Source organism: Anopheles marshallii, chromosome 3 (genome assembly GCF_943734725.1).
Source record: "Anopheles marshallii chromosome 3, idAnoMarsDA_429_01, whole genome shotgun sequence".
NCBI classification, from domain to species: Eukaryota; Metazoa; Arthropoda; class Insecta; order Diptera; family Culicidae; genus Anopheles; species Anopheles marshallii.
The window spans coordinates 77,349,957-77,362,461 of NC_071327.1; the positions used below are offsets into that span (position 1 = coordinate 77,349,957).

At 39.6% G+C, this 12,505-nt stretch overlaps 1 protein-coding gene across 1 annotated transcript; it reads left to right on the forward strand.

Moving 5' to 3' along the window:
* The first annotated feature begins 11,422 nt into the window (after positions 1 to 11,422).
* LOC128715152 (uncharacterized) lies at positions 11,423 to 11,851 on the forward strand. Its single transcript, XM_053810033.1, has one exon. The coding sequence runs from the start codon at positions 11,423 to 11,425 to the stop codon at positions 11,849 to 11,851; it is 429 nt and encodes a 142-aa protein (XP_053666008.1).
* The last annotated feature ends 654 nt before the right edge of the window (positions 11,852 to 12,505 follow it).

Consider the following 12,505-nt stretch of genomic DNA (forward strand, 5'->3'; position numbering starts at 1 on the left):
AAGCTACATGTTTCGGCACTTTCCACCGTGACCACAAAACTCTTTTACTGTTGTTTTCCGGTCGTTAAAAACCACCAACTTTCAAGATGGGAATCAATCCACTGGGATCATTTGTTTTTTTTTTTTTGAAAAGCACCAACAGTGCGTGACGGAGGAAAGCTTCCTACGGGTGCAAGTTTTCAAAGTATTGCTAATTTTCCGATCGATCCAGCACCATCCACCAAGCGTCAATTAGAAGGTCAGACTACGTTTTCCTTTCTCGTTTGTAAATATCGTTGTGGCTTTTCTCCCAGCGGTCGATGGTTTGAATTTTGAACTTTTCTCCCTCATTTCCTTTCGTTTTTCTTTCCGGAATGGCCAACATTTCCGTATCGCTCTCATGAAATGCCACAGGCATTCACGCTTTGCTCTTATTCCGCTTCTAGAAAGACGTTCCTGGTCGTTACACTTTTACACTTTTTGAAGGATTTTGTAATGGAAGTTTACCCCAGCTGCAATCGGATAAGCAGACCGTACTCGGGTGGAGATTTTCTTCTCATTTTCCATGCCATTGAAATTGCCATGATTTGGGACTACCATTTTTTTTCGATAAGGTGTCCTTCGCTAGTGATACTAACATCTGTTTATTTTTATATTCCGGTGGTCATCCTGTTTCATTTTATTGCTTCTACACATCTTATCCTTCCTGACGGGTAGATCTAACCTTGGGAAGCAATTTCGTGAGGTGGGAAATAAAGAAGGAAATCCTTTTTAAAATAGGAAACCATTTTACAGCGCTCTCGTTGCTGTGGTTTGTGATTTTCGGAAGCTGAGCTCGCTTACGAGAAGCTGAAGCGTTTATGGTGTTTATAATGGAGCATAATTCATGTTTTAAGCGGAATCATTAAATTTTGTAAATGAAACAAGAATTTCCACTACTTAATTATGACCGTTTTCACCATTTTAAAATACTCATGAAAGTAATGAAAGAAATGAAAGAAAGTAAAAACAACGATGGTCTAAAGTTCATCATACAGATACTGTTCAACAAAGAAGGTAATTAGGATAACATCATCAATCTTTTGTTTAACATTACCAATACAATGAGCTTCAGCTATTGGTTGAGCATTGATGAGCTTAATATAGAGCCTACGAACATTCTTTCAAAGAGTTTTTCATCATTCCTTTCAACTGATCATGAACTAAAATTATTTTGTACTGAAAATAGACAACAAAATACTCATTATCACCGCACTCGATTTACCGGACGATACTCATCCAGTTATTCGTGTTCCTTCAAAATGACCGATTGAAGTTAAAGAACTGTACAATTCGATTGGAAAGTTTCTCTTATTTGAAAATACTTAAATAAGCTTACTACGATTATCATGAGTTACGAACACAGTGTCAAAGTCTCAATACAAGCGTGAGTTAAAATTTAGAAAATGGGCCTTCCTCAATACAATTCGATTGTGACTTGTTAAAAATTTTACACGATGAATACATTTCTATCCACTATCCACAAAACCGAACCCAAAACCCCTTACCCCAAACACACTCCACAAGAACGATACAATGCAAGCTTCTTTCATAATCCTTACTGCTGGATTTAACTAGGAACAGCGGCACAATGCAATCGTCTCAAACCGAAACCATCCCGTCGCTGGGAGAATTTTCCCATAGCAACTGGATTTAATACCATTAAGGGGTTTTAGGCGTGAAAGGTTCGATGCTGGCAAGCTGTAAGTGTGACACAAATTGAATTTCTTCCAAACGGCCTATTTCCATGGTTCGTTGCGTTGAAGTAACCCTTCCAACAGCTGGACAAGTGGGTTTGCCCTAGCTCGTACAACGTTCTGCACTAACATTGTACCATGGAAACGATAATTAACAAGTCAATTCAAACACTTTGCTCCGTTTCGGATAAGATGCTTGCTACAAGTTTTGCTAAGTCAGGCATGTACTATTTGCAAGCCTTGTGCAATACTTCCACTGACCAGGGCAGAAGTGTCAAGCGATTGCGAGAATGAGAGTGTAATTAATTTTCCTCACCATTGACTTCCAGTGAGAAGAAGACTCCCGAAGAAATCGGGTTGTATCAGTCTGTCCATTTTAAAGGACTTGAATGGAATAAGATGGTTCTTTTGTACAGTTCGAAATCAAAGAAAGAGGTTTGGAGGGCATAAGATGAACAATTTATGTTTTATGTTATGTATTAAACCCGCATATATTTTTCAAAAAAGGATATAAAAGAAGCGAAAGTAAGAATTGAATAAATTATCACAGAGAGAATAAATAAATATCGGTAGAGTGAAATTCATGTAACAACACAATAATAAGGGCATGCATAGCAAACCCTGTAGACGAGCTGCCTATCGGTATTAGGGTGTATACATGTAGCATTAATGTTCCAAAAGCTCCCAATGAACAACAATGATTGCAACGCAAGCTTGGGAACAATAAGTACGGAACAATTTTGCCCGTAGAGTGCACGTGCTCGATACCCATCAAACGGTTGTCACGCATAGAAAAACCAAGCGCACACAAAAATCCAACATCCACAAAAGCGTATTTATACCCTCGCGATGTAAAACGGTAGTATTAGCTGTGATAAAAAAAAAAAAAACAAACACAAAAATACAAAAGCAGAACACACCCAACTGTAAGCTGTTGATAAATGTTGATCGTATAGAGAAATGAAAACAACAAGATTTTAGACTTAGTGTAGGAAGCTAGAGAAACCAAGTAAACCAAACAGAAAGACATTACCAGTAGAACTGTGGACAATAAATTTATTACAGGCGTGTTGGATATTAAACGAGGCGTCTAATAGGACGCTGGTTTGCTTGCACGATTGTTGCCGATGTAAAATAAATAACAAAACAACACACTAATAATATATGCATGTTATATTTACAGTTTGTTTAGATTTAGTGCTATGAGGAACAATGCTTCGAAACGTAGAACCCAAAATTGGAAAGACTAGAATTGAATGATAATAACCACGACGGGGAAATATGTGTGATGTGGTGTTAGCTAGATGAGGTGGCTCCATTTCCCATCCGTTCTCATAAGTGTACTATGGTTGTCGATGGAGTAAGGCGTAAGAGGAGATCAAAACCACACGAAACATGTACACTCACACTCCACCAAACATACCCAATGACAATACACATCAAATACCTAAAAACGTGCAAAAACCCACAGATTTTAACTAGAGTAGTTATTTAGATGAAAAAGAAACCAACCGTTGTTAAATGCTTACAAATGTTAGCTGTAGGTCGGAGTATTCACAAGCAAGGTGATAAACTACCAACAATAAAATTAAACTGAAAGAAGTATTACACATAAAGCGTATCGGATATTTATACGTGTGTGAGTGTTTTTTTTTGTTTGAGATAAAATGCACTTGTTAAGGAATGAAAAGCAAAACGGTGACAAGCAAAGCAGAGAGCGAGCCAGCTAAATTCTGAACACGAAAGGTCCTTTTCAACGTTTCTACTGGGTACAAATACCGATTGTAAGAGAATTGCGGAAAAATTAATGAAAAGAGGTAGAGAAAAATAAGCTTCCATCAAATAATGCAAAGAAAAGCTCCCAGCAGAGTTAACATGCGTGTTTTTGCGTTGTGCTAGGTGCCAAACTAGTATTAAAACAAGATAATAAACTGAAAAATCTACAAAAAAAAATGAACATGTTGCTAGTTTTATATTGTAAGCGAAGTAGATAAAGGCAATAAAATAGACATTGGATAATGGTAATCTGTTTTTAAAAGTGCACCAAACTATGTTGCAAACAAAAAATAATAACAAGGAAGAGAAACCAACAACAAAAAACATTTAAAAGACAGATTTTAGAACAATGAAAAAGGACTAGCTGAAAGAGAAAAGTACAGACAATAAAAGCAAAGCAGTAAACGAAAGAAAGAAAACGTGTTGTGCAATAATCCCTACGTCAGTATTATATTGAAAGATGAAAACCTTTGCACTGCGAAGCAAAAAGCGGAGAACAAAACGAAAAAGAAACCTGTTTAAAAACACTCTCTAACTGCTTTTAGCTATCCCAGTCTAGTAACGGCAAAACAGTCAGTTTGAGCATGAAACATTACACAAATCTACTTCTATAAGCATACGAAAACAGTAACTAACTATATCTGCACTTCATTTTAGAATTATAATAAACCATTTGTAGAAGATTAATTAGGCGGTACAATGCTAATCAAATGGCGGCAATACATTCGATGTAAAACATAACTTGCCACGGATTCGTTAAATAACAACAAGACAGTAGAAAACAATAACATAAAATGAAAAAGAGACGTAAAGAAATATCATGTTTAGGCGCTAACAAAATTGTTTCCATAAGTTCCAACCATTCACGGATTCAGAGCGATGTCCCTCTTTTACTATTGCAAACTTACAACGTACAGTGTGTGCTAAAAATAAAATCATCGTCATGGTAACAAATTTATCAATCCTTAACCTTACACCATTCAGTGTTTTCATGTTTTCCGTTTCGATCCGAAATTCCTGCTTGGTCCGAAGTTGTTCGCTCGGTTTAAAAGTACTTCCAGTAGTACTTCCGTTCACCACCAGGGAACGTCCCAAGCGTGTAAGGATGCTTAAAGCATGCCCTTTTCGCTCGGCAATAAATCTTATGCAAAAGGATCACCATAGACAACAGTAAAGCCTACTTCATTGTGCTTTTCTTGTATAGATCTCTCGAAAGCGACGCCTCGTCAGGGATGAAGTGAAGCGTGAATGTTGTTGCAGGTGAATGATGTCACCACTTCAACAGTGTCTCCTATCCCTATTGTCCTCGACGCCAAGAAAACAATGAAGATGAAGTATCGCGCTTCCTGACTACTATTTGATCTTTGTTCCTGGCAAGCTGTTCCCGGTCTGGATAGAGTTGCCACTAAGACAACCAAGTTACAAGCGTTTGGTTGGAGAAGCCGCACGCATGGCGGAAGCGAATATCGTTCATCTAAAGATACGTTTCGCATGGCTTTGACCTTCGGCTTTTGCACTCATGTCCTGGACAGTGTCTTGCGTGCATGCTCTGTTGCATGATTTATTGCAGATTGTTCCCGCTTTGATGCATTGCTTTAAGCCACATTGCAAAGACTGAATCGATCTAATGTTACATTCCACAAATCGCACAGTACTGGCATACCGTATCGATCGAACACTGGGTTGTTCCTGCTTCAGATGCAGCAAATGTAATTAAATGATAAGAAAACACTGTTCCACTTCTGTTTGTTTAAAGTTTTATCCGCTCCGGCTTAAATGGAGAAACAAACTGCAAATAAAACAATCGTTTAATTCACAGTAAGAGGCAAAACTTTTTCCCTCCGGGCGAAAGTTGTTTAAGTGTGCTGCGTACGGTAGCAGTAGCAATTATGCCATTTATTGCTGTTTTGAAAGACACCGATAACATGATTACTTCTTAATGGCTTTGAACGTGTTCAACGGGGCTATAGAAGACTATAAGAAGAAAAGAAATACGAAAAGTAGAAAGAAAATCCAATGAGTGACTTGGCGTCTCCATTTATAAAGCTTGATTGATGTTCATTGTGTTTGGATTATTATTAATTAGTGTATTAAGTCTTACATCAATAATTAGCCAAAATGCACAGCTGGTTTTACGAGAATCTGAAGCAAGAGTAATTTTATTTTGTTGCAGTATTTTTTTATAACAAGCAGTTATAACAACAGTTATAACAAGCTAATATTATTGATGGGGTAGAACAAAGTTAAAAATTCGTTAAAATATACAGCGAAATAAATTTGTTTCCTATTGTGTTACGGTTTTGTATTTTATTTTAAAACAACAACTATTTAAAAGTGCTGACTCAACTCAGAGAAATACAATACGAAAAGCAATTTAGCACAGTCATCAGCACAACCCACCAACAAATCGTGCACGGTGACAAATGATTTTCCCGCGTGTGAAATGAATCTGCAGTTTGATTTACTATCCCCAGGGTTTGACGTACCACGCACCCGCACTGCAAGTGAACAAACAAAATGAAAGCCGACGAACTGCAACCATTTGTTTATGGGCCTACCGTTTGCTTGTGCGACTTTTGCACAAGCGAAAGTAAAAGTAAACAAAGCGAACGTTAAGCCAGAACGCCAGAATGTCTTCATCTTTGGTACTAATTGCGGTTCCTCATGTTTCTCTCTCTCTCTTGAGGTTCTTTTGCCCATAGGTTCAGCTCAACGAACTGGCGGTTTTGCGAGACGACAACGAATCATCACACCCATTTGTCCTAAACATAACTATGGTGATTCAGTTCAATGTAATGCTCTTTCGCCTTGAGGTTAGATCCACTTCAGCACGATATCCACAACAATCAACAATTTAGCAACAAACACATCACTGAGCAAGGGAGAGGATTGTGTTTCAGGGTTGTCACATCATCCACTCACATTGCTGCTAGCGCAGTGTTTGTGAACATTGATCGACGATTGTTGTCTCGGGTGGAAGAGATGCTTTAAAAGATCGCGATCGCGGTCCATCGTCAGGAAAGCAAAGGCAGATACCGTTGCGGCGTGAGCAGAACACCACGAAGGCTATTTTTGTGCGTCTCGTATTGTATATTGTTCGTGTTCGCGAGAGATAGCGAGGGTTTGTTTGGTGGTGTGTGCGGTGATTGTAACGTTGGCGAGACGACTGAACGTGCCGGGAAGCTAACCGTGAATCGATTGCCGGTTGCAAACCAGTCCGAGTTATACCGTGCACGGGAAAGGAACAGCTCAGCTGCAAGCAGTTTAACCGTTTTTTTGTTGCGCGAAGGAATCTCTAATAAAAGTTGAAGGTGAGTAATATTTGTCCAAGGACATAATAATTGAAGAATTTGATTGTGAAGTGTTTGGCTACGTTGTAAGGAAACGAGAAAAAAAGTGTGATGATTTTAGTGAACGTGAAAACAATTTTTTGTATAACTTTAAATATCAAAGCCATTATCAATTATGATTGGTAAGATGCACGGATGGCGTGAATGTTCTCCCTTTTATGGAGTTTATTTGTGTAAAAATCGTCCTTTTAGTATTTTATAATGAATTATTAGGGTTTTCAATTTCAATTGAAACTCGTCTCCAAGTGCAAATTTTATCTGGTCATATTCATTTCACGTTTTGTGTCAGACAATAAGAAATAAAAACCATTATTGATTGCTATTTCAAATGCAACCGCCACGACCAAGGCACTGTTGCAAACCTGTTGCAAAAAAGACCGCAAAAAGCGATTGTACTTCCTTAAGCTGATTTTGATAAGCGACCTAAATTGCAACATTCGTTACGATTCATTCAGTCTTATCGCAAAGTGATTCACCTTGAGTTGTGATTCAAAAACGAAAGAGACCCATTGAAAATGGATGTCAAATCTTATCGTATCATGCGATTAAAAGAATGGGATTATTGATTAAAAAGAACTGCAATCAATGAAACATTGAATGAACTGATAGGAAGATGCAAACGTGTAACGAAGAATAAAAAAAACCATTTAGGAGCACAATGAAACGCCTTCGAACGCAATGTCGCGTCTGGTTTATGTCTGGCGCTCTACAATAATTGCCTGTACTGTGAAAAAGCGTACGGGAGAAAAGGCCAAGTTAGTCGCTCATAAATTAAAACACCCACCAAATGCAAATTGCACTTGCGCCTGCGGAGTTATAAAAATAATAAAAAAGAGCACTTCTGGCGCTCGGGTGCATTTCTGAATTACATATTAATTAGGCGTAGTTTAAGCAGCTGATGATGGTTCGCTTAGGGCGGAACGAGTTTTTCGAGCATTCTTGCCTCTTGTGCATATGTGTTTGTGTGTGTGTGTGTGTGGGTTGGATGGAAAGGGTTTGGAATGTGATGCCCACAGTCGCACAGACGTGGTGGGTTTCAGATGTCGCGCCAGCTGAGTCACGTCTCGTCTGTTTCCGGTGCATGATCTTATCCTCGTCCTGCTCATTCGCTTTTCGGATAAAAGGGATGATTCATGGGTCTGATGCCCTCGTCTATACCGTGAGCACGATCAATTCGCGTGACTATTTCGCAAAACGCAACAATTCTGCTTTGGGCAGCCAGACGAATCCGCACCGGCAGCTTCCGCGAAGTGATAGGGTGCGCCAGCACGCCAACAACCGATCATGGAGCTTATAGCAAAGGTCTCGGCAAAATGCAAAACCTGTATGTGATGGTTTTATGGCATTAAAATTGCAGCGATACCATTACGCTACACCCGGTTGTAATACATTCGCCCCCGGACGAAGAATTATGTTGGCGAATTTCATTCCACCACTGTTGGGCACCAGGTAATGATGGTCCGCCAGATACTGATTTGTTGTGGAAGCGGACCAGTGGCAGGGTATGATATCATTTCTGACACCTTGTGGTGCGTAGGAACGGTCCGAATGGGACTAAAACGCATGGAATTGAATTTATTACACCAGGTGGTCAGTGTTAATGCAAACCAGGACCCAGCCAGCTGTTACCGGCAATGATATTATTGGGTGGTTTGCAAAGTTTTGACCGTTCGCTAATGTTTATTGGTTGTAAATAAGATTTTTCATTAGTGCTTTATGGCTTTAAATGATTTTTGTTGCTATAAAAATGAGATCCGCGTACAATCTGTTGAAGTAAGATTGCCATTTGTGGTCATGAAGAATTGTGGTCGATTATTGAAGCAACAGTGCGCAGTTCACTTGAACAATTATGTGAAAATAATTTATTAATTTTTAAAGACATACTTAAAAAGAATTAAAAACTCAAGAATAAACATAAAAGTACATAAAGCAGCATTTAAATAATAAAATTAAATTAAAAATTTCACAAATTGTTAGAAAAAGACTCAAAATGCGGGATAAAATGATCAAGCACAACTAAATCTATGCAGGTTTTTAACCATTACTACAGTTTTACATTCTTTGCCTGAAGTCCAACATTTTCCTTCGCTTTCATTTCATACAACCACTAGCTGTTGAAAGTGTGCTGAATAATTTATTTTTTAAACGCTTGCAAGGCCACAAAAAGCATTTCTCGGATTACATTTGTACAAGGGATAGACGTTGATACCCCCGTGAACACGTGAAACTAGCTCGTACAATGGATTCAGTCGTCCTATAAATCCTTTCTCCGGTGAACATAAAACAATTAGAGTGAAATTTTTTGTTTTAGTTTTTGTTTGCCGTGAATGGTTATTTTTCACTTACGTTTTTGTAATGTATTTTAAACTTTATGGGTAAGGAAGAGCTATGTAATGTTTGTTTGTTTCTTCCGGTAAATAAATCACATGACGAATGCATTTTGATTTTGTTAACTATTTGATTTAAAAAATAAAAACTCTTTGCAAATCCGCGTTTTTTCATCGCTGCTTCTAGCATATTCTAACGCAAATCTCACGCATCATTTCGCACCTCGTTTAGGTATTTCATATTTTGCCCAAGAATGTTGATTATAATTGGTGACATTTTGTAACCGAAATTACCGACCACCACCATGCGGTACGGCTGAACTCGCCTTTGTTTATGAACAGCGCGCGTGAATTAGGCGTGTTACAGACTCCGTGTGGATCATCGTCGGCCACCATCCGAGATGTGTTGGATGAGTGAGTGTTTTTTTTTCTCTTGTGCCAAATTCATTTTCACGAAACAATTTTAATGTTTCGCTGTTTTGCCGTCTGCTCCGTACCGGTCCGCTTCTTCTACAGTTGCAGCAATATTAACCTCACAGACCGTGTACAATTTATAATGTTTGAAACAGAGAGGTTCGTTTCACCACGCATTACTCTTTTGGGGGAGGTGTTGTACGCCTAGTAGTGTTCGTGCTGTGGTCAAGCAAATGGCGGGAGGAAAGAACCGCTCCTACGAGGAACATACCAGATGAACGACACATGTTACAGGCTGTCACTCCGGCCACACGGCAGACCGTGTGGAATGTTCTGTCCACACAATTAGGTCTCATTTTCTTACCTGTGTCAGCGTGGGGAAATATTCGTTTTTATAACACAGCGAAATGTTTACAGAAGAGTAAAAAATATTAGTAATGGTTTTGGTGTGGGCTGCAAATATTAAATATTAGTAGCAACATTTGCAAGCAATATTTCAAGGCAGAGTATTTTTTATAAGAGTTCCACCATTTTTCGAACAAAATTCATTCTAAAGATGCAGAAAAAAAATATGAATGATCCGCTCATTACCATTCGTCTTAGCAACCCCATAGCAACAGGTACCCAAGTTTAAATTCGTACAGAACAGCAGATGCATTCTATTGTGATTCATTACTACTGCATTCTGCTTTTTCATCAACGTTCTCATCTTCAAGGTTACAGCAGTTCACTCTCTTTCCTATCTATTCCGTTATGTCTGATTCGAATTAATCATCTTTTATTTTCATTCTCTTATCACCTTCAGATGAAAGAAGTTTACTTTGCTATAACTCCATTTTATAATCAATTTTCACTTCTTGTTTCGTTCCCTTTTGGTTCCACTTACACGAATACCTTGTTTCTTTTTCCTTACCAAACAAACATCCTGCTAATTAATGCCACCAATTCGACACGTAATTGGAGCCAATTAATTCAAATTAAGCACACACACAAACGGATGACTAATATCATCCCCGGAATTAAAAAATGCAATAACACTCCCTCTTTAATGGCATCGCTTGCAAAGTCCTTGACTCGATCGTTTCCCTGATCCGATCGGGTGTACTTACGAAAGCGGATTCTTCTCCATCAAACAGGAAAGTAAATAAACAATCTATGGCGCATAAAAAACATACACACACACCTCGTAATGGGGAAAGCAAAATAAAAGGGAGGATAAAAGGGTCAACAACGCGGCCTGCTCCGTTTTAAGTGTCGGGCAGCGTTAAAGGAAAAACATCATTTCTCATCATCTCATCTCATCGGGTTGAAGTTAGGAAGAGATGATTCGTACCAGTTTTCCCTGCGATACCTGATGCCGATCTTAAGCACGACGACGACCAAAAGACCACGGAATGAGTCCGTTTTTACACGCTTTTTGTTGGTGGGAACGGAAAATTGATGAGCGAAAAAAATCTAGCGGGGAATGAGAGAGAGGTGTGTTTTAAAAATAACGCCCTCGTGGTAGAGACAAGATGCATGTTTTCCCGGATTTTCCCAGCTATCGAGTCATGCGTGTAGTGTTCACTCTTAGACTCACACATGCACGAAGTCTATCTCTCATTCCCTGTCTTAGTCACATCATTTAAGTGTCTGTTGATGGAAGGATAGAAAATGAGCGATCGAGAAGTGAAGTTTTTCACGCGTTCAATAGCCAATAGAGATATTTTACTTTGCCGCATGTGTGTGGGCCACGTTTTAAGCTGCCAATACCCGCACAAACATAACCTCAATCGATTCGAATTTTGACAGAACTAGGTTCAAATGATTCCGATCTTCCTCTTCCCCTTTCCAGAGCACCATGGCCCTTGCCGAGAGCACCACCAAGACGGAAATGACGCTGACGGAAACCTCGACGCCCGTCATCTCGAAGGAGGTGATCACCGAACGTACGGCGGACGGCGTGTCGGAGAAGAACATTACCCAGTCCAAGAGCTACGGCTCGGCTAGCGAAAAGTCCATGGTTGAAGAGTCGGCCAACTCCATCACGAAGAAGCACGAAAAGTCCGAGTCGGCATTCGCCTCGGAGCGCAGTGTAACGGAGTCGGTGTCGGACGGTGGTGCGCTTGCCTCTTCGCAGCTGTCCTCCTCGTCGCTGGTCAGTTCCGTCACGAGCAGTAAGGTGGTGTCGTCCTCGTTCAGCTCGTCCACCTCATCGTCCATCTCGTCTTCAATCAAATCCTCATCGTTCGATTCCAGTACCGCGATCGATGAGTTCTTCAAGAACTGAACGGCCGGACGGAGATCAGCTCGTTCGCCTTGTGATCACTATTATCATACTTTTATGATTTAATTTGTAACGTTTCGAATTCAAACAATTTAAGCGCGTTTTGTTCCCACCACAAAACAGCCGCTACAAAAACCATCGGTTCTTCGCTCGCCTAGTACAATTACATACCGCAGCTCATCTGTCGTCCGTCTGTTCGAAAAGATCAACAAAACATAACTTAATCGTTCGCATCAACAATGTGTTCGGAATAAAATAAGAATAAAGGAAACAAATTTCAACACAAACCAAACACGGATTCTTTCTGTTGTGTTCGGCACTCGCTTCCACGCGGATTGTTGTGCGTCGAGATCAAGGACAATCCAAACGACAATTCATGCTACCGACCGTAACGGTGAGCAAAAAAAAACACGGCAAGTTTGTGCTAAAATTACTCCCGAAACTCCGCGATACCGTGCAATAAAACAAACACCTAAACCGATTCGATTGGGTTGTGCAAAAACGGTGTTAGGTTCTGCAGTGTACCGGGTTTGTTTTTATTATGTACCTTGTAGCGGTATTAATTTTCATACTGTAAGTCCATCCACTACTGCCTCTGTTCCTGTACATCCTTCCACACCGTACCAGGTAAGATGCACCATGTAGTTTTGAATTTCC